This window comes from Puma concolor, chromosome B2 (genome assembly GCF_028749965.1).
Source record: "Puma concolor isolate L17-30 chromosome B2, mPumCon1.1.hap2, whole genome shotgun sequence".
NCBI lineage: Eukaryota > Metazoa > Chordata > Mammalia > Carnivora > Felidae > Puma > Puma concolor.
The window spans coordinates 121,137,374-121,160,649 of NC_141671.1; the positions used below are offsets into that span (position 1 = coordinate 121,137,374).

Here is a 23,276-nt window from a genome sequence, read left to right on the forward strand (position 1 = left end):
CCTACTGTTTCCCCGTTGTTTTGTTTTTTTTTTTTTTTTTTGCCTGGGACTGCTTCTTGCCATGGCACAGGGTGGGGAGCCCAAGCCCAAGCAGATTTACAGTCATGCTGAGTTTTGGGGTCTGAGATTGGAATTTGTGGCTGCCTGAAGCATCTGGAATTTGCAAGCCAGTGGTATTCAGAGAAGAGGAAGCTGCACAGAGGATGGGCACCAAAACTCTGTGTGAGGATTCACCTGGGATCTCTGCTGGGGGTTAACCAGGCTTGTGTAAGGCAAGAGTCCATGAAATCTACCAAGGATCTGCTGCAGGGGTGAACGGTCATTTCTGAGGTTGTGCAAGGTTGTGTGTTGCTGAGAGAGGTTGGAGAGCTGGCCCAATCAGCAAATAGAAGATACGTACACAGAATTTTCAGTGTATGCTACATCCATGTGCCTCTCTCTCTTCTTCTCTCTCTCTAATTTGTCCATATGAAAGTGTGTGTCCTCTTCCAGGTCCTGCTGAAGTAATTCCTAGGAACAGAATTACCCATTATTTACCCAGTCTTACTATTATGAAATTAACATTTATTTGTAAAACAACGGGTAAGAAACACCACCTGATTTCTAGATACAATCTTAATCTAGTACTGAATCAAAGCAGAGGGAGTTTGAATTCACACTATTCAAATTATTTTGAGACTGATCTGGGTTTGACAGTTCTCAAAACTAATTTTTTTGATAAACTTTCAGCTTTATTTTTTAAGAATTAGGATTTCAAGGGAAATTAGCTTTCTACTTTTGCTTTAAATACCAATTTTTTTTTCCTTCTGTACAAATCCTTTTGCATAGAGTTAAAAAAAAAATTAAAAAGACTTTTAAAAATTGATGGGGTGCCTGAATGGCTCCGTCGGTTCCGTGTCTGACTTCGGCTTAGGTCATGATCTCGCCTTCATGAGTTTGAGCCCCACATCAGGATCTCTGCTGTCAGCTCAGATCCTGCTTTGGATCCTCTGTCCTCCTCTGTCTCTGCCCCTCTCCCAGGTGTGCTGTCTCACTCTCTGTCTCAAAAATAAATAAAAACACTAAAAAAAAAAAAAAGTAAAGACTTAAAAATCGAGAACAAAAGGATATTAAAGTGTTCAGGAATTATTTTGAGTTTAAGTAAAAGCCTATAATATTCTTGAGTTGAAAACTTTACACCTAAAATATTTTCAAACTTTGGAAAATAAAAACTAGTCATTGTTTTATTTAGAATGATGTTAATTTTAGGGGGCCTCGGTTGAGCATCCGATTCGGATCTCACAGCTTGTAAATTCAAGCCCCGTGTCGGGCTCTGTGCTGATGGCTCAGAGCCTGGAGCCTGCTTCAGATTCTGTCTCTGTCTCTGTCTCTGTCTCTGTCTGTCTCTCTCTCTCTCTGCCTCTCTCCTGCTTGTGCTCTTTCTGTCTTTCAAAAATAAACATTAAAAAATTAGAATAATGTTACTTTCAACATAGTTAAATAATAGTAACATAGTTTGATACTAAGATAATGCAAATTATTGGTGTAAGGCAAGCAGTCTTGAATTATTAGCAGTGGAACAAAAATAAGAAAGATCTCATGGTATAAAATAGCCTTGACCCAGTGGCTAAATGTACTTTTACAGCTGTTTGGACTTTTCAAGAGTCTTGCTATCTTTATAATGCACACTTTTAGTTTTCTGTATTGCACTGTGTGTATTTATGATCATTCATGCTGAACAGAGAACAGTTTATGTATGTTTACTCCTAGCATCCAAGCAACTTGGCTGGTACTTTTTTTTTTTTTTTTTTTTTTTTTTTTTTGGTCATTTTCTGTTAGCTCAGATGTTTTCAAGCCTATTTGCATAGAAAGGGGGGAAAACCTGGGTAGAGTGGCTTTCTGTGTTGCCTAGGGATAACAGAAATCCATTCACAATTGCTTATTAAGTTTAAAAGTCCTTATAAGGAGTATATTCTATAAAGATGTGTATGAGAACAAAGAATATATGGTTTTACCTTTTATTGGATCATCACCATCCTAATAAACTTGCCTTTTCATTTGGCCAGATATTGGTCTTCCCAGCCTCTAACATATCGAGGTTTTCCCAGTTCCATATACCTAGTAAACAGGATAGGTACTCTTAGAGTTTTTTAGCCGTGAGATGTATCAGTCGCCTATGAATTGGACTCATTGTTTTCATCCTTTAGTTCTAAAAAGAAACCATTTTTACACATATTATTAAAAACATAGCATACAACTGTTGCCCCCTACATTAACTGAAGATTTATGTATCAATATGTGTAATGTACCTATATGTTTTAGACAAATTTTCTTTTTTTTCCCTTCCCCCTCCCTCTTCCCCCCCCCCCCCCCCCTCCTGCCACAGGTTCATTTGTACACACAGCCCAGGAGGACACCAGCCCCATGCGAAGCCCAGGGGTCATACTCCTTCTTCTGTAGAAGGTTATCTGCATAATTTTGTGACACCTGAACTGTGTGTATTCCTTCAGGTAGGATATTGTTTCCTTTAGCCAAGCATCCTGGGACATGATTTACCTAGTAATGCTTTAATTATTTTGAGTTTCCTCAGATCCCACAGGTAACCAGTTTGAACCCGATAAACCTGTAGTTTTGGGGGTGCCTGAGTGACTCAGCCAGTTAAGTTTCCATTTCTTGGCTTTGGTTCAGATCATGATCTCACGGTTCCTGGGTTCAAGCCCTGCATCAGGTTCTCAGCACAGAGCCCACCTTGGATCCTCTGTCTCCCTATCTACTCATCCCCTGCTTGTGTGCTCTTTCTCTGTCTCTCTCTCAAAACTAAATGAATATGAAAAACCAACAACAACTGTAGTTTTGAATATTTCCCCCTCAAGCCCCCACAAAGATAAAGAAGTTTTCTTGACACTTCTCATCAGGAGATAAATATTTTCTAGACGCTCTCTCCTGCCCCCGGTCTGGAAAGGTCCATCCTTATGGCCAGAATCTTAATTTTTTTTTTAACATTTATTCATTTTTGAGAAACAGAGCACAAGCAAGGGAGGGGGCAGAGAGAGAGAGGGAGATACAGAATCTGAAACAGGCTCCAGGCTCTGAGCTGTTACATTTTAACTCACCATCTTGCAAGTATCTAAAAGTAAAAAGTCACTGCACTCTAAATTCCAGGGATGAGCAAATGCCCTCAGGGCACTATTTCATTTCAACCTTCATTTATCCCTCCATTAACTGCTTCCCCTTCCTCTTTGGACCCTGGTGTTTTTTCTTTCTTTCTTGTTCAGCAGTGCTTTTTCATTTGGAAAATGTTTACTTAAGTGTAATACCCATACAGAAAAATTACAAGCACAAATTATAAGTAATACAGTGTGAGGAGTTGTTACAAACTAAACATGTTCATGTAACTATCATCTAAATCAAGACAAAGACTATTACCAGAGCCCCAGGAACCTTCTGACCCTTTGTAAAGGCATCAGCCACTTAACTATAATAGCCTCTATCCTTTTATTTTTATAAATTAGCTTTGCCTGTTTTTGAATTTTAGGTAAATGGAATCATATAGTATATATTCTTTTGTCTATGAATTTATTTGCATGACATCATATTTGTGAACCTTACACATATTTTCATGTGTAGCATTAAAAAAATTTTTTTTAACATTTATTTATTTTTGAGAGAGAGAGAGAGAGAGAGAGACAGAGTGTGAGCAAGAGAGGGGCAGAGAGAGGGAGACCCAGAATCTGAAGCAGGCTCCAGGCTCCAAGCTGTTAGCACAGAGCCCGATGTGGGGCTTGAAGAGAGAGAGAGAGAGACAGAGTGTGAGCAAGAGAGGGGCAGAGAGAGGGAGACCCAGAATCTGAAGCAGGCTCCAGGCTCCAAGCTGTTAGCACAGAGCCCGATGTGGGGCTTGAACTCAGTGACCGGGAGATCATGACCTGAGCCCAAGTCGGATGCTTAACCGACTGAGCCACCCAGATGCCCCAGTAGCTTTAAAAAAATTTTTTTTTTTTTAAATTTTATGACTGTACTACAACTTATCCAGCCTATTTATTGATGGACAGTTGAGTTGTTGAAAATTTGGGGCCATCACAAATAATGCTGCTGTGAGCATTCTTATGGAAGTCTCTTAGTGAACATATACATTCATTTCCATTTGGTGTATAGCTATGAGTGGAATTGCTCGGGTGTACATATGTTCTTTGGCACTTTTCCAAAGTGGTTGCTCACGGTTATGTTCAGTGAGCAGCGTGGGAAAGCCGCAGTAATTCTGCGTCCTCCCTGACACTTGGTACCGCTGGGCGTGTTTGTTTACATGTTAGCCATTCTGATGAGGGAGAGGAAACTCACCACTGTAACTGACATCTCTCTGTAGGTTAATTATTGTGAATACCTTACCTAATGCTTATTAGGCAGCCATTCGCTTTTTTTTTTTTTTTTTTACTTTCTTAGTTCTGTTCTGCACATGAGGTCTTCATAATATATATATATATGCTATATATATATATATATATATATATATATATATATATATAGCATATATATATAGCATATATATATAGCAAATATATATATAGCAAATATATATATAGCAAATATATATATATATATATATATATATATATATATATATATATATATATAGCAAATATCTTCTCCCACTCTGTGACTTCACTGTCTTAATGTTGTTTAGATGAGTAAAATTGCTTAATTTTAATGAAATCCAGTTTTTCATAGTTTTCCTTTCTGGTGAATGTGTTCTTTGGCGCCGTTTAAGAAGTCTGTTCCTCCTTAATTCTTGAGGATAATCTTTACCTGCTTAAATCTTTATGGCTTTGCCTTTCATATTTACACATCACAATTCGCATGGAATTGGTTTTTGGTTGTCATAAACCGAGAGACCATATATTTGACTGACTGTTTCTAGATTCTGTCTTCTTTTCCACTGGTCTGTTTGCTCATGTGCAAATACCACCCTCTTATTTACCATAACCTCACAGTAAATCTTGAAATCTGGTAGTGTGAGTGCCCCAACTTTATTTTTCTTCAAGAATTGTTTAACTGTGCTTGACCCTTTCTGTATTCATACAAATTTTAGCACCAGATTTTCAATTTCTGTTGAAATACCTATTAAGATTTTAGTTGGATGTTATCAAATTTGTAAATTAATTTAGGGATATTCAAAGTTTTACAGTATTGATTCTACTAATTCATGAATATTTATTAAAATCTTTTAAATTTCAGTAATATTTTATAATCTTATACAGAAGTCTTACACATCTTTTGTTAAATTTATTCCTACATATTCAATACTTTATGGTCTTGTGTTATCATTTGTTTAAAACTGCATTTTCCAACTGTTTCTGCTAGCATATGCAAATACAAATGATTTTTATACCCAGAAACCTTGTTAGATCCACTTACTAATTCTGTCAATGCCTTATCAATAAAAATTTAGATTTTTTACATTCACAATCATGTATTCTGATTCTTATATGTTTCATTCTTTTTTCTTTCATTTTTTAACTGGATAGTGAATAGATGTGGTTTTATCGAACACACTTGTTCTATCTCTAAACTCTGAGGTAAGCTTTCCATTGTCCACCAGTAAGTATTACGTTTACTGAAGGTTTTTGTGGAGATCTATTATCAGGCTAGGGAAATCCCTGTCTATTGCTGTTTGCTAATAGCTTTTATAATGAATTTCTGTTACATTTAATCAAAATTGCTGTGCAATTGTTTTTTCTATTGTATTTTTATGATTCATTTTCTATATAAGGTAAAAGTTTAGCTCTCTGCTTGAGTAAAACAGGCAGTCATCTATCTGGTCAGGATGTGGGTAGTTTTATACATTTCCCTTTTTTTTTTTTATGTTTATTTATTTTTGAGAGAGAGAGAAGGCAAAACTTTAGTTCTCTGCTTGAGTAAAACAGGCAGTCATCTATCTGGTCAGGATGTGGGTAGTTTTATACATTTCTCTTTTTTTTAATGTTTATTTCTTTTTGAAAGAGCCAGCGAGTGAGGGAGGGGCAGAGACAGAGGGAGACACAGATCTGAAGGAGGCTCCAGGCTCTGAGCTGTCAGCACAGAGCCAGACTCGGGAACCGTGAGATCATGACCTGAGCCAAAGTCAGAAGCTTAACCCACTGAGCCACCCACGCGCCCCAGGATGTGGATAGTTTTCAATGTCTGTTTCTTTTCAGGGCGCCTGGGTGGCTCAGTCAGTTGAGTGCCCAAATTCTGCTCAGGTCATGATCTCAGGATTCATGGGTTTGTGCCCTGGATCGAACTCGCTGCTGTCAGTACAGAGCCGGCTCTGGATCCTTTGTTCCCCTCTCTCTCTCTGCCCCTCCCCTGCTCACTCTCTCAAAATTAAATAAACATAAGATAAATTAATAAGTGTCTGTTTCTTTTAAACACTTCAATCTACTCCTCCTGTTTTGAGTTCCCCCACTGTCCACTCCCATGCATTTTTATACCCCCCACTTTGGAAGCACTTAATGCCTTTAATTCCTTATAGTTTCCAGGATTGCGCGCCACAGGTTATCTCTCTTTCGTGGCTTCCTCATTCCTGTCCTCTTTTCCTCCAGCCCTGTTGATGTTTAGCACTTAATTTTCTGTAAGTTGCTAAGTTATCTACCATTGTCCCCTCAGCTTTTCAACCTCCAAAATTCTTATACATTCGTTTGACAAATGTCTTGCAGTTAGGATGACCAGATTTGGCGAATAAAATCCCAGGATACCCAGTTAGATTTGAATTCTACACAAACAGCAGATGGGATCTCTCTGTACTCAGACATTATCTGCTGTTTATCTGAGGTTAGTTGATCATCCTGCCTTTTACCTGGCATTCTTATTGTGAGTACCAATTGGTTTAGGTATTGTAGGTGTAGGTGATACACGAGAGATTAAAAATGTTCAAAAATCCCTGCTCTCAGGAGGTTACATTCTGCCGGTAAGACAGATATTGTACATGCGTAAATTATGTAGCATGTTAGTGATACGTGCTATGGAAAAGAAATGAAGTGGGCTAATGGATGTCAGATATATAAAGATTGAGATTGCACTTAAGGTGCGTCAGAAAAAATATCAAGGAGAGAGTGAAGCTACAGTAATTTTAGGGAGAAGTGTACCCCAGGCAGAAGTGGCAGCACATGAAGCCCGAGGCAGGATTGTAGCTAGTATGTTTGAGGTGGGAGGCCATTGTGGTCCAAGTGGGTTAGCAAGATAAGGTCAGGAGCAGGACAGGAACGGGAGCCCAGACCAGGTAAGGCATTGTGGGCCATTGTGAAAACAAGGCTTCTCCTCTCAGTCAAGAAGGAAGACAGTGGAGTGTTTAAACACGAGTGATGTTGTTGAAAGACATGACACTGTTGAAAGAAGCAATTTGGCTTCTTTCTGGCTTCTATGCGGAGAATGCCCAGCGGTGGCTCAGGGCAGGCTAAGGAAGAAGAGATTACTGCAGTAACCTAGGCAAAAGATGATGGTAGCCTTGACTAGTGTGGAGCGGTGGAAATGGTGAAAAATGTCAAAATTCTCGATCTATTTTGATGGTAGATCTAACAGGATTTCCCGACGGGTAGGATATAAGTATTAGCAAAACTGTGGAAACATGGATAATGCTATTTTTGATCTGAGCACTTGGAAGCAGGGTTCAGTTCTACACCATCTCTCATCTATTTTAATCTTCTCTTATTTTTATCTTCATTGCTTTATGTTTGTTTATATCCCTTAATGATAGTTTAGGGAGGCTTTGGGTTGAAGCAATGATAAACCTGTGTGTTGAAATCAACATGTGTATCCAGAAATCCATATAGGTATTTTGATAAATTAATTTTATTTAGTTTTGATTTGTGGGGAATAAGCACCTTCGGAATTTAACTGTAATGTGATACCTTATTTTGATAAAGGTGATGGAAAATAAATGTGACCAAAACAATGTGGCTCATATCCATGTAATGTAAGACATGTGATTCAATTAGAATTTCCTTGTTGCATTTGGTTTCTGTAGAGAGAGATTATTTTTTACCCTTGTGCCACTGCCAAAATGATACCCATGAATTAACTTCTCTGCCATGAAACTAGTCCATTTTTGTATTTTGAAATGACTGATGGAAATGATCCAAAACATTTTATGTGCCCAAAGAGACATCACATACCCTGCATAATTCCACAAGGAATTGGAAAAGGTCCAGCTAATCAGATCAGATATTTTTTTAATTTTTAAAAAATGTTTATTTATTCTTGAGAGAAAGAGAGAAAGTGAGCATGAGCAGAGGACAGAGAGAGAGGGGGACAGAGGATCTGAAGGGGGCTCTGCGCTGACAGCAGAAAGCCCAATGTGGGGCTCATGTACCATGAGATCATGACCTGAGCTGAAGTCAGAAACTTAACACTAAGAGCAGATATTTTTAACGCTTCTTATTGAGAAATATGAGCTTGAACTTCTGGATAAATATATAGATTGTTATAATCAGTCCTTTTTTTTTTTTTGATCAGTACTTTGTTAATTAGCTTTGTTTCCGTCTGAGCACAGCAAGGCAGAGTTTTATGCTATTAATGGCTACTCACTGCTTTTTCTTCTTACTTTGTAAAGAATGTCAAAACTTAACTAGATTTGCTTATATCTTTTAGGTATTTCCCATATTTCCCTGTCTTTTCCATGGCCTAACCTGATCCACTAAAAAAAAAAAAAATAAAGAAAGAAAAAACAAATGACCATGTATTTTAAAACTACATACTGTAAAATGTTCTTTATACAGAAACCTGAAAATTTTGATGGGAGTGATTTGGGCAGCCTGAGGCATTAATTGAAGACCTATATGATAACTTTCAGTCATGTTGAGAATCAGATATACCTTCTGAATAAATTAACAAATAAAATTCTCCGAATTAAACTTACACTTAATCACATTTTAATTCTTTTCAAATTGTTGATACACATGAAAATTATCAGAGAACCAGAATATTCAAGATTTATCTGCACTGTGCCTCCTAGTTCATAACTCTGTGTTAAATAATTTGTGTAATCTTTTTCAGTGACAGTATGCTAATTGGACTTCTGTTTATATTTCCTGTTGTCATGCTTATCAAATTGGAATAACTGAACCTGTGGGAACCCATGCCAGATCACTGGCAATTGATACCCCGGGATGAACAAAGTAAATCTTCCTAGGGCATCTGTTTTTTGTTTTGTTTTGTTTTTTTGTTTTTTGGTTTTTTTTTTTTTTTTGTGAAAACTTTCTGTACTTAAGCAGATATATATTGGTGTGTAACACAAAGTGTAAAGGAGACATAAAAGAAATTTTTACTTGCTACAAGTAGACTTGGGACTTTACCTCAGCCTACCATCGATCTCCTGTACTGCTTTGACATAAATGTTTGAGCGGCTCATTTTGGAAGTCTTCAGGAAAGAACCTGTGATTCTAGCATGTTGTTCAGATATTTCCAGGGTTAGATACTGATACCATATTTTATAGCTCTTGTAAAAGTGCAAAATATTCTAGAATAGCTTGCAGAGTACAATGTAAATGTCTAGTTATCCTACTAAGTTAGCCAGTCTTCCTTTTTTTACCGGAACGTGCCTAATTTTGCATCAAGTAAGTCAATTCCATTACCTTGGATGACATTTTCAATGTTCTATGCAAAATAACTATAACAGATATGAATTGAAAGCTTTATTTACATTAAGAGCCCCTCTGTATTCTCTCTTTTAACCATGATAGCAATCCTCTGAGTTAGATACTAGTTTGATTTGTTTCTACAGATGAGAACTTGGACACAGAGTGGTCGGGTTACATTCTCCAGGTCATACAGACTTGGAAGAAAAGGATCCGGGATTTGAACCCAAGTTGTCCTCTTTGGAGGCCCTACCTACCTTTAAACATTATTCTTTGTCCATAAATAATCTTGAGTTAACACACTCTTTTGTTTAAAAAAAACAAAGGAAATCTTTTTAATTATGGATAGCAGGGCTGACTTCTGCAACGTGATGTTGCAGACATAACTGGTGGGATGAGCTGCACACAGTACCCAGTGTACATGAACGGCATAGACTTAACACACATTCAGAGGTACACGGTGAATCTCAAACCAGACTATGAAGTTGATGAAATTCATGTTCCATTTCCACAGGCCTCAACTTCCACATTCTTGACTTCTCTCAGCACTTTCTCTCCAACTGCTTTCTAACCTTCCTCTCTTGTGTAAACCGAACAGAATGTGATACCAGCCTTTATAATGTGGTTGATGGATTCCACTTTACATGGGTGTGAATAAATTCCAGTAATGTGCATTATCTCCACTAGGCATCTTCATTCAAACCTTTGGCTTTATCTCTAATAGAAAGATTTGAGTCCATTAAAATGCCAGCCCCAGTAACCGTGTGGTAAGATAACTTGAGAGTGGTAGACCCTTGATCTAACTCTATACCTTCCTAAGCCACTTTATGGAATGAGACTGACCAAGGGTATAGATGGCCTAAAGGAAGACCACCACACAGCTTCTTTGCTTATTTAAAACTATCATCCTTCGGTGAAATTAACAGTGACCTATCAGTTGCAGCGCTAAGCATTTTCCAGGAGTTTCTGGAGAGCAGAAGAGCACCTATCTCATTGTTACCATTTTCTGCCAAGACTGGAACAGTTGGCTAGGGCACATGTGTTCATCTAGATGCTGTGCCCACCATCACTGCCTATATAGAGGCTTCAAGATTAAACAACTCTGGCTTCCTGTTCATTCTGATGTTGTGACATTTTGGTAACAAGCATTGAGTAGTAGCTTTTATAAAACTCTGCTCTTTGGATACCCGGAAATGCCTCTATCTTTTGTATTACTTTGATCTCTGATAAGAAGTTGCTAAAAATTAAATTACCTTCCTTATTAAAAGAGGTGCTGCAGTGGAATTTTCTTCTTTCACACAGTTTTTTTTTTGTTTGTTTGTTTGTTTCCTCTGTTTATATGTTTATCTTTCCCACTTGACTCAGTCCCACTGGACTGTTTTTCTTTTCTCTTTGCATCCCAACTGCCTAGTACAGCACTTGACAGAGTAATGGAAATGTAGAATGAAGGAATTCATGGATGAGGGAGTGAATAAATAATTTTTTTGAGTCTGTGTAAAACTTTAGCCTCTGTAGAGGCTATGTATGTGTAGAATAATGCTTCAACCACAAAATATCCAATGGTATTAGGTAGCATAATTGATGCTATTGGAATAAGATCGGCTTAGGCAAAATCCGTTTCATTTATTAACAAAAATTTAGAACTCAGGTTTTAAGTCAGTACTGATTTTAGACTATTTTCCAGGCAGGCTCCAACTTGTGGAACATTTTTAAGAGTTCCACAAAAAGTTTCAACCTGGCTTTTCTTATTTATGGCTGAAGTTGTATTAAAGGAAGCAGAGTAGCCCTTCATTACTTATCACAGGTTTTAGTCCTCTCTGGACTATATCTAGCGCCACTCTTCCCTTCCAATCTGATATCCTTCCACTTTCCACATGCAGCATTTCTCTGTGCAAACCAGTATCCTCCGTAATCTCCCATTGCCCCAACACCTTGGACTCTTTATGGTCTTTATTCATCCAGCCCTTACCCTCTCATCAACCCTTTCCCAATCCTTCCTCAGTCCTACTCCATCAGTTTTTTACCCATCTTCCTCCACCATGAATCCTTCCCTGACAACTCTTAACAAATGGTTTTTTGTGCTCTTTTTCTGAGTTCTTAGTACACATATGGCTAGTGCCACAGTTACAACCTGACTTTATTTCTGTTTGCTCTGTCAGTTTTCTCCCCAGATGTAAACTCTTTGAACGCAACGATTCTGTCAGTGCCTCCAAGTCTCCCATAATGCCAAATAAAATATTAAACATACAAAAAGCATGCTCAGAGCCAAGGTGACAAAAGCACAAAAATTAACAAGTGAGACGTCATCAAAGGAAAAAGTCTCACAGCAAAGGAAACCGTCAACAAAATGGAAAGACAATACTTTCTATGGAACGGGAGAAAGTATTTGGAAATCACATATCTGATGAAGAGTTAATATTTAAAATATAGAAAGAACCATACAACTGAATAGCAAACAAATCTGATTAAAAATGGGCAGAGAATCTGAAGACATTTTTCCACAGAAGACGTACAAATGGTTAACATGTACAAAAAGAGGTGCTCAGCATCACTAATCACAAGCGAAATGCAAATCAAAACCACAACGAGATATTAGTTATACCAGTGAGAAGGGCCATCATCAAAAAGACAACAGATGAGTTGTGAGCATGTGGAGAAAAGGGAAGCCTTGTGTATTTTTGATGGCATTGTAAATTGGTGCAACCACTATGGAAAACAGTATGACGTTTTCCTCAAAAAATTCAAAACCCAGCCAACCCACTTTTGGCTACATATCTAAAGGAAATGAAAATAGGATATTTAAGAGATCTCTGGGCTTCCATGTTTATTGCAACATTATTCACAATAGCCAGGATATGGAAACAACCTGTCAGTAGCTGGGTGAATGGATAAAGCAGCCATGACATGTGTATACAATGTAATGTTCAGCCATAAGAAAGAAAGTAGGAAATCCTGCCATTTGTCCTAGCATGGATGGAACTTGAAGGCCTTATATGCTAAGTGAAATAAGCCAGACAGAGAAAGACAAATACTGGATGGTATCACATATAAATAAGTGGAATTTTTTTTAGTTAAATTCATAAAACTGGTAGAAAAGTTGTTGTCAGGGATGGGGGGAGCGGAACATGGAAAGGTTGGTAGAAGGGTGCAAGCAAGATTTCAGCTACAAGATAAATAAGGTTTGAGTATCTAATGTACAACATGGTGACCGTAGTTGATAATACTATACTGTATAATTGAAATGTGCTGAGAGTGAAACTTGAATGTTTTCACCAAAAGAAAAGAGAAGAAAAAAGGAAAGAAAGGAAAGGAAAAGAAACAAGAAAAAAAGGAGAAAAGAACAAAAAAGAAAAGACAAGGAAAAAGAAAAGGAAAAAGGAAGATGGAAATGTGAGGTGATGGATGTATTAGTTAACTAGGTGGGGGTATCATTTCACAACGTACGTATGTTAAATCAGCATGATGTACACTTTAAATATCTTCTATTTTGTCAGTTATACCTCAGTAAAGCTGAAATTAAAAAAATATATACTTGGCATTGTTGTTTATTGGCAAGAGGAGGGTTTTTTTTTTATGTTTCACTGACCCCTTTATTGATACTTTTCATATCCATTTCCTATTTGATCTTTAAAAATTAAAATCACTTGTCAAAATCATTTTTATAATCTGTCACATCTCAGTGCTATGTCTTAATCAAATGATATTCAAACCTGTCTGAAAGGAAAGTTTGCCTTCCTATTTGGAAACTTACACAACATTCTGCCCACCAGATGTCAATGCTTCTTTTGGAAACACTTGTATGGTTTCTCTTATCATGCAAAGGGCACAGTCTGTAGTTTAAAGATCTTGACAATTTTAACATCTGGGAGTGACTTACATCCAGGAAACTATATGGCCATAATGATAAGAATAAACAAAGAATATACTAAAGATAGTCTTACTAGAGAGAATATTTCCCCCCACTTTTCACTTAAAGCTAGGAAGTGAAATGAATAGGGAATTGAAGGATAACCTATAAGTCTGAAACAGCACTTTTCCAGGTGCAGGAGAGGATATGAAATTGCTGACATTGGTTTTAAAAAGTTCAAAGTGTAAAGAAAAGGGAAATAGTACCTGGAATGGTGGTTTTTCACTGAAGCTAAGATCAAAGCTTAGCATTTCTAAGTACAAAGTAAATGGAGTCTTTGGGAATTGCTCTAATTTTAATATGACAATTTTCTAATTTTTGTTCACTTTCTACTGGCTCATGCCTGTGTTTGCAGTAACACTGATTTGAAATGTCTATATTTGTGAGAAAAAAAATTTAACCACTTGTTTTTTAACTTGGTAGTATGATACAGTGAGGTCCATCTGTTTAACATCTGGACTACTGTAATACTAATTAGAAAGGACAGTACATTTTTCAGTTCTCCACATACCTTTGTACAGCAAACCTTCTAACATGTCTCATTGTACTTGTCACAGTGCAAGGTGTGACATTATCGGTAGCTATGATGGAAAGACTTCATTTCTTGATTTAAAACTTAGAAGGGTAACTGCCTAGATCTTAAATGAGCTCTGCCTATTTTGACAAGGGGAAATGAAGTAAATGAAGATTTCACTCTTTCTATTTTACTTAGTATGAGGAAATTATAGAGGGAGACTGAGCTTGAAGTCTGGTTCTGGGCCACTGCAAAACCCTGCCTTCACATTTTGTATTTTCTACTCTTCTGCTCTTTGAAATGCCTTGGCACCTGTAAATTTTTTTTTTTTTTAATATTTACTTATTTTTGAGAGAGAGGGAGACAGACAGAGTGTGAGTGGCAGAGGGGCAGAGAGAGAGGGAGACACAGAATTCAAAGCAGGCTCCAGGCTCTGAGCTGTCAGCACAGAGCCTGATGTGGGGCTGGAACTCACAGACTAGGAGATCATGACCTGAGCCAAAGTCGGTCGCTTAATGGACTGAGGCACCCCATTTTTGGCACTTTTTAAAAACAAGTAGGTCAAGATTTTTTTTTTTAAAGTTCTGCTCTTCAGACTTAGACTTTATAAGTACATGAGTTAACATCATGAATACCATGACTGATTATGCTCTGTGCAATTGATCAAATTTCCATTTTATCTACGGATTTTGGTGGCAGATAACACAGCTTTGATGAGTGATTAATTGGCCAGGAGGAAGGTGGGCTCTTAGGGCTAGATTAATAGGGTCATGGGAAATACCACAAATGCGGAGAAACTGAAATGAGTACCCCCCATAAAAACTCTTTGAAGACTACATTTAAATTAGAAAATATAGTCAATTATGTGCATATGCTTCTTACAGGGGGCAGAGTCCATTTACATGAGCATTTTATTTGTTTCTTTTTTTAATGTTTATTTTTGAGAGAGAGAGAGACCTGGTGAGAGCGGGGGAGGGGCAGAGAGAGAGGGAGACACAGAATCCAAAGCAGGCACCAGGATCTGAGCTGTCAGCACAGAGCCCCGACTCAGGGCTCAAACCCACAAACCAAGAGATCATGACCTGAGTGGAAGCCAGTCGCTTAACTTAACTAAGCCACCCAGGTGCCCCTACATAAGCATTTTAATAGCTCCTTTGGATATCTGCTAAACTTTCAGAAGAAAAAGAATTAATGTGGGTACTCTCATGTTGAAAGGAGTAAAAGAAGGATTTTTTTTTGAAGTGAAAGCCATGAAGAAAATTCAATTAAAAACAGCTTTATTTAGACACTCTGTGAACTTTGTGTGAAAGTTTCAAATGCCTGAAATAAAGCCTTTGTGTATGCAAGTCATTGGGCTTTGATTGGCATGGACTTTGAGCTAGCAAAAAAAAAAAAGTAACAAAATGTTTTGGAGTGTCTAAGGAGTTCAACACTACAATTACTACACTTCTGTTTCCTTGATTTGGGGTAGGTTTATATTTCCTAGAACAAAAGTAAAAAACAAAAACAAAAACAAAACTCCTAGGACAATTGTTTCAATCACTTTCCTATTTCTGATTTCAGGAAAAACTTTATTATTTACACATGGTTTAAAGGTAAACTGAGGCACATTACAATTTTTTCAAGTGTATTTGAGCGTTAATTCAAATTGGGAAATGCCAAACCAAAGATAGTTAGAAGAGCTCCACCCATAGGAGCTAGGGGCAAGGTTTTTATAGAAAAAAACACTGAACCAAAGCAAAGAAATGATTTGATTGGCTATAGCTTAAGTGGTTGCCTTATTTGGGAAAGCTTCCTGTACTGTTTGTGATTAGTTGTTCTTAGGTTTCCTTATTTTGGATTGGAGTGCATTGACTCTGGCTTAGATTTTGTTCACTTCTGTATGTTGCTGCTGCATTAGAGACATCTCCGTGCGATGGCCTCCTTGTTTAAATACTTTAGTACTTACAGCCATTAGTTATTTTTTTCTGATTTGCCCTTTAAATATGGACCAGGCTAAAATTCAAAATTCTGTACCATACTAGTCAACATTAAATATCACATAACATCATTGTTGTGTATCCAGTTATTTCTATGCATCATGAGCTCTGAACAGATTTATTTATTCTAAGACTCTTCAATTTAAGTCACTAAAACTGTATTCAGAAAAACATATAGCATCTAACTTCTCAACTGCAGACGTAGGGATTCAGGTCAAGAAAAGAATTATAGCCGGGGCACCTGGGTGGCGCAGTCGGTTAAGCGTCCGACTTCAGCCAGGTCACGATCTCGCGGTCCGTGAGTTCGAGCCCCGCGTCGGGCTCTGGGCTGATGGCTCAGAGCCTGGAGCCTGTTTCGGATTCTTGTGTCTCCCTCTCTCTCTCTGCCCTTCCCCCGTTCATGCTCTGTCTCTCTCTGTCCCAAAAATAAATAAAACGTTGAAAAAAAAATTTTTTAAATCCAACAGTTACCTTGGATTTAAAAAAAAAAAAAAAAAAAAAAAAAGAAAAGAATTATAGCCACATTGAACTAGAGGTGACAGTCATGTGCATCTGAGTTCAAGATGTGGTAATCTTGGCAAAGGCAAGTTATCTAGGTTTAAAAGACATGGTAAACCTTTAGAATTGTATTTTGCTACCACAATCAAGAGGTGTAAATTTTCTTCTTCTGAGTAGCCTATTTATAGGTTTTTGCTGCTGTTATAGCCTTTATCCTCATATGTGTTGGAAATATTTCCTCCCAATCTATTACCCTTTTCATTTATGGTTATCTTTTGATCCATAGAACTCTTTTTGATCTGGAAGTTTATTATGTATACCAGTCTAGTTTGCTTTTTAAGAAAGTATCCACATATCATTAATTACATTCTGTGACATTAAACATTCCCTTAAATGTTAAAAAAAGAGACGGAGACGGAAGTTTTCATCATGTGTTTTCTCCTGCATATGTAACACGAATGAGAAACATTTTTTTTTTTTTTTTAATTTTTTTTTCAACGTTTTTATTTATTTTTGGGACAGAAAGAGACAGAGCATAAACGGGGGAGGGGCAGAGAGAGAGGGAGACACAGAATCGGAAACAGGCTCCAGGCTCCGAGCCATCAGCCCAGAGCCTGACGCGGGGCTCGAACTCACGGACCGCGAGATCGTGACCTGGCTGAAGTCCGACGCTTAACCGACTGCGCCACCCAGGCGCCCCGAGAAACATTTTTAAGTTCAGAGATTGATACCTCAAAATCCCCTTTACAAATATGGTAATAGTTTACTGATAACTAAACAAGAAAATTTTGCACTTGTACCTGTCTTCATGTATTTGTTTCTTATATGCAAAATTTATTGGTTTCTATTCAAAGAAAAAATACCTAAGTAACAATATGGACTATGTCTTACGTCCACTTCTTTGCATAGGAGAAAAAAGAACAAGTCAATTTTCTTTGTTCCCAAGATTTAAAAAAAAAAAATGATTCTGTGGACTCAACTTGGTGTTGTCTGTGTGTCCTTCTAATAGCTGCCTATTGTTGGCTTTCTAGATGTCCTTCTGGACAGACCTTTAGATGAACCATGTTTGTTTCTGGAGAATGCAGCGTGACCACACGGATTTCGTCAAAATAATGAGCGTTCCTTTAAAGGCCAGCCGAGAGAGAGAAGGGTTTTGCTCAGCACATTTTTACTACTGATGCAACTCTCTCTCTCTCTCTCTCTCTCTCTCTCTCTCTCTCTCTCTTTTGCTCATACGAAACATCACATCATTCCTAAGGATGAGAAACTCACAGGCTAAAAATGTAAGGCTTTCTCTGTGTCTGGAGGGAAATTTTGTCATTTAAAAGAAAATAGCTCTGACTAGGCAGGATAGTCTTCCTGAGTATTTCATTCCTAGGACTGTTTGCATTCTTTCCCAGTGAGCTGGAGTGATAGGCACTGGATCCTATTTATAACAGGCAAGATGAGCTCTTAAGCTATTTGGTGCTGGGTTAAGAATAAAAGCTTCAAGGGATTGGTTGGAATTTCTGTGCGCCTCTTCTCAGCAAGCGTCCTTTGCCCTTTTGGGGGAGATGTGGCTGTATGTTAGGTTTGTGAGAACCCAACTCAGGAATAGCATGTGATGTGAAAATGGAAAACAGTTGGATTGAAACCATACATGGTGAAGTCAAAAAGATGCTCTTTCTTGAGCTGTTGCTGAAATATGCTGGGGTTATTTCAGTGCTTGAAGAATAAATAGAACTTGAGGCACCCTGGAGGATAATGGAAAAAGTATGTGAGAGGACTCTGTGAATTTTCCCAGCTGCATCGCAGCCAGTTATCATTCAGCTTTCACTCTGACTTTAGAAAACATTATTTCCCCGCAGCAGAGTCTGAGCCCTTTGTGAAACTACCCTGCGTGTTTGAAGGCGTGAGAGGGGCACCTGGGTGGCTCAGTCGGTTAAGTGCCTGACTCTAGATCTCAGCTGAGGTCATGATCTCACTGTTGGTGGGTTCAAGCCCCACATCGGGCTCTGCGCTGACAGTGCGGAGGCTGCTTGGGATTCTCTCTCTCCCTCTGCCCCTCCCCCACTCATTCACATACACACACACACACACACACACTCTCTCTCTCTCTCAAAAGAAATAAATAAATAACTTAAAAAAGAGCCGTGAAGGAAGTTTCTACCTAACCCTGTATTCCTCACGATTGCTGTGAATCAAAGCACTGAAGCAAAACCAAAGAAACAAAACAACAACAACCCCCCCCCCAATAAGCACAAGAAGACATTGCAAATGATGTGATAACTAATCATAAACTACACAGAGTTATAAGATGTTCGGCACCTAAAGGTCTTAGTCCAAGCTCTTCTTCAGATGAAGGAAGCAAGACAATAATTAAAATAATCTAATAACTTAATCAGTGATAACAGAATGGAATCACTTCTCGTGGCTTCCTGTCTCCCTGTCGAAGGGTACCCTTCATTGGGAAATGCTCAATAGCTAAACTTACAAATGGAAAGCATGTCTGTAAGGTGTTTGGATAATGTAGTCCATTGACAGTCTGTAGATTTACTGGGTCTGCGGCCCCGTAGCTGTGTAACAGCCGTAGAGAAACTACAGCATCTTGGTGTTCCAAGTACTTAGACTCATCCGGTTTGGTTATCCCCAGGGAGAATAAAGGAGCTGGATATTTTTAGGAACGTTTTGCCATTCAAATTAAAGGGAGGGTGGTCCTGGTGCTGGGAAAAATGACGGAGATACAGGTCTAGGTGGTTCAGAATGACGGCGGATCAGAGGAGACATTCTTCTCTGCATTGTTTTTAACTTTATGTATGAAGCATCGAGATGTTCTTGCTGAATTAGTTAGGATTTAGTACAGTGAGAATCGGTCTGTTGAATACAGCCCATTCTTTTAAACCTGCCTCCAGCACTAAGCTTAAGCTCCTAGCTGAAACTGTATATGAGAAATATACTCATTCCTCTCTATGAATGTTTATTTAAATTGATATCTTGAGCTCTCCTGTGTGTCTGTGAGGATCTCAGCATCCCAGAAGCACATCAGTAGAGGATGGTACTTGTTAATCGAGAGGCAAGGGCACGGCAACCGAGAGAAACTTTTTTTTTCTGATTCAACACTGCTAAGCCGTCAGACCTGCACCAGAAAACAATTTTTGAATATAGATCAGTTTTGTGTTATGAATCTGAGACTTTCCTAAGTCCTAGAGTCTTTCCTAAGCTGTCCGTGTTTCTACCTTAATATCGCAAAACATCTTCAGAATGAAGGAGAAGGAAACTCCCGATCAGCCTTTAGGTTATTCAGAGTTTTATCTTGGCAGATTTTTGAGTAGATCGAATGATATCGTATACATACAAATGACAGCTTATTGTGGTGGCTTTAAACATTAACTTGAGGAAGTTGATTTTAGTTGATAGTGTCAAAATATAGAAAGGGATAAATATATGTCAGGAAATTATAATAATGGTACATGTATTACCTTAGCCATAGACCTGAGTATGTAAATTGAGATCTCATATGATTTTCTCAACCCTGTAACAGTAACTATTATTATTATTTCCATTCTTTATTTGTGAAAATTGAGGCTTTAAAAGGTCATGCAACTAATAAATGGCAATGTCACTGATCTTTATGGTTTTCGAATATATACTTTTGACCACCAGGTTCTATTACTTGAAATAAAAGTTACGCTTCCCATTGTGTCATAAAAACACGTAGTAAATAACTTTGTAACTCTGCTGGTTGCGTGCTAAGCCTCTCAGGTTTTGATTGGTTTTGTTGGTTAGGTCTTTTTGTTTTGTTTTGGTTTGTTTTGTTTTGATGAAAAATCTTGAAAGATTTAAACTATCCTATGTTCTTTATGAAGAGAGATCAGAACAAAGTAGACTGTCAGCAACTGGCAAGCATCAGTGATTCATGTGAAAGACTATTGTCTCTGGTGATACAATGAGCGCTGGGCTACGAGCCCAGCGGCAGGAATCTGCCATATCCTGGCTTTGAGATTTATGTAAACAATATAACTGGGACACATTATCTACAGTTTTTTTGTTGTTTTGTTATTTTTTTTAAATCTCTGGGATGCCATGATTCTCATATAAAACTCTACATTTGAAGGTTTGGCATTGTTTATTTAAAAGGCATATGCAGTGTTTTTTTTTCATGTTTATTTATTTATTTTGAGAGAGAGAGAGACAGAGCACAAGCAGGGGAGGGGCAGAGAGAGAGAGAGAGAGAGAGAGAGAGAGAATACCAAGCAGGCTCTGTGCTATCAGCACAGAGCCTGACGTGGGACTCAATCCCACGAACCACAAGATCATGACCTGAACTGAAATCAAGAGCTGGTCATTTAACCGACAGAGCCACCCAAGTGCCCCTAAAAGGCATATGTAGTTTAATTCACAGGAAGAAAATAATGGTATCAATACAGAATTAAATTTTTCACACTTCCAGAGTACCATATTCCATGGCAACATTATTTCTCAGAAAAGTAGGGCCAGCGCGTTGGTTGTAAAATGCCTGAAGTAAAAATGTAGTAACGGGTAGTATGAGACACTCTGATAACTGTTGCTGGTATAAGAAGAGACTTACCTCAAGAAGAAAGAGTAGTGTATCATTTTGGAGCAGAGCTTGTGAGCATCATTCCTCCCAAGTCCTCTCCTAATATGGCAGCCTTAGCACAGGGCTGAAGCCGTGGGAAGTGTTCAATACATATTTACCCTGAAGGTGTTCTGCCTCGAGAGAGAGAGAGAGATGTCATTTTGAACTTCAACCCAATTTTTCCAACTTCACATTCTGCAACTTTTTTTCACTTTTCGATCATTTTCCTTGTCATCTTGTGCATATAAGAACTGAGCAGAAGGACAACGTTACTTCCCCCCCCCCAATCACCCAGTCACTGGCAGAACTGAAACCAGAGTCTAGATGCACACATCGCTACTAAGTTGCACAACGATAAAAAGACACCCTTGACTTTGAAATATTTTAATTTAACACTATAATGACTTGTATAGATGCAGCACTTGAAACTTACCTTGCATTTCTGGGTTCAGTTACTGCAGGGGACAATTGCGGATGTTTTTGTTTATGGGCATTGGGTTTGCCTGCTTTTATTTCTCCCCCCTCCACTTTTCACAAGACAATTAATTTGAGATTATAAATAGATCACCATTGCTAGAAAATAAGACAGTAGGGTCAATTTATAAATGAAGAACGCCATATTTTATTCTTCTGTATACACACAGACACACATGTACAAATTTTCTCCAGACATCAAGATCTTTCCTACATCTTTAGACCTCAGCCTGCTAAGAATGTTTTAGGATATCTCCTGCTAACATTAAAAACAAAACAAAACAAAACAAAAAACTGGGAAATTCCTGATTCTTTAGCAAAATGAGAATTTGTAACTGACCTAAGTAGGTGGTTTTTCTGGTATCGATGCTATGCAATTCTGACATCAGAAGTCACATTACTTCTCAAGAGATACTCCCATTCACCCAGCAACAATGTCTTAATGAATGAGGCTTGTTCACACACACACACACACACACACACACACACACACACAAAACCTCAGAGTATGTTTGCAAATAATGATAATACTAGGTGTATGTTGGAGTGGATATTACTCCCCAAGAATTCTGCACGCATTTCATTTTTAGGATGGGAAATTTCTATTTAGTCTGTGGCTTGGTGTGTGAATGTGAGCCAGTTTCTTATTCAGAAGCTGATGATGGCATATTTTTTCTATATTGATTATTTTCTTGGGATTTCTGGACATCCTGTTTAGGCGCCTGCCGCTGGCAGGTGAGTCGCATCGACATCCAAACGATGCAGGGATTGAGATGCTCTGTAAATGCCTGCCCAGGGAGGTTAGAGTAACTTTCCTCTTTGGCAAATATCCACAGGGCACAAGACCACAAAAACATATGCCTAGCCTTTGGCGACATCTCTGTAGAATATTTTTTCCCCTAAGAGATTCCTGCCACATTTCCCTCAAGCCTTTTTAAAAATATGGATTTCTTTTCACACCTAGGTTGATTTTACCCATTTTAGATGAATATTATTCAAGGAGGAATTATTTTGTATAGAAAATACTGAAACTGGACAAAAGCAAACACACACACCTTTATCACAGGTGAGACTTTCAGATAGCCCTTTTTCTCTCTTAGGTGCTGTATCATAATAAGAAAACTTTCATTTATAATTTGCAAATGTGAAGACTTATTGCCATGATCTGAAATGTGTGCCCCCCCCAACCCCGCAATCCACATGTTGGAACCCTAACCCCCAATGTGATGGTGCTTGGAGACGGAGTCTTTGTGAGATAATTAGGTTTAGATGAGGTCATGAGAATGGTCTTTCCTAGTGAGATTAGTGCCCTTATAAGAAGAGACACCAGAGAACTTGTGCTCTCTTTCCCTTTCCCTGCTGTATGAGGACACAGGGAGAAGGGATCCATCTCTAAGCCCGTAAAGAGAGCTCCCACTGGAAAGTGAACCCTGTTAGACCTTGATCATGGACTTTGCAATCGCCAGAACTATGAGAGAATTTATTTCTCTTGTCTGAGCACCTGGTCTATGGGATTTTTTTAGGGCAGCATGGACTGATAGAGACACTCGTCATATAGCATATATCAATGTGTAAATACAGTCGGTTAGTTTGATTTGCAAAGTGGCCAAGTTTCATTATCCATTTAAAAATTCATTTGCAGTTAACTGCACAAAACACCAAGAGGTTCTGTCTATAGGAAAAGTTGCCACAGTTTGTCCCAGAAAACTCTCAGCCTCTCTCACCGCCGTAGAGACTCTTT

General features: G+C 38.2%; 1 protein-coding gene and 1 long non-coding RNA gene across 4 annotated transcripts in view; one reads left to right on the top strand and one right to left on the bottom strand.

The window, feature by feature from the left end:
- The window catches only part of LOC112862002 (uncharacterized), a 314,201-nt gene that overhangs the window by 115,549 nt on the left and 175,376 nt on the right, over nucleotides 1-23,276 (top strand). For all 3 annotated transcript variants that reach the window (XR_015251543.1, XM_086707866.1, XM_086707867.1), the window contains one exon: nucleotides 2,366-2,489. Coding sequence is in view for 2 of the 3 variants with exons in the window: in XM_086707866.1 (XP_086563992.1) it covers nucleotides 2,366-2,489 (124 nt within the window). In the remaining variant the exon portion in view is untranslated. The remainder of the gene's footprint in view (nucleotides 1-2,365; nucleotides 2,490-23,276) is intronic.
- LOC147581209 (uncharacterized) lies at nucleotides 48-21,318 on the bottom strand. The gene is made up of 3 exons (XR_015251546.1): nucleotides 21,053-21,318; nucleotides 1,995-2,097; nucleotides 48-510 (listed from the first exon to the last, which is right to left on the bottom strand). It is a non-coding gene; the product is annotated as an uncharacterized LOC147581209 (long non-coding RNA).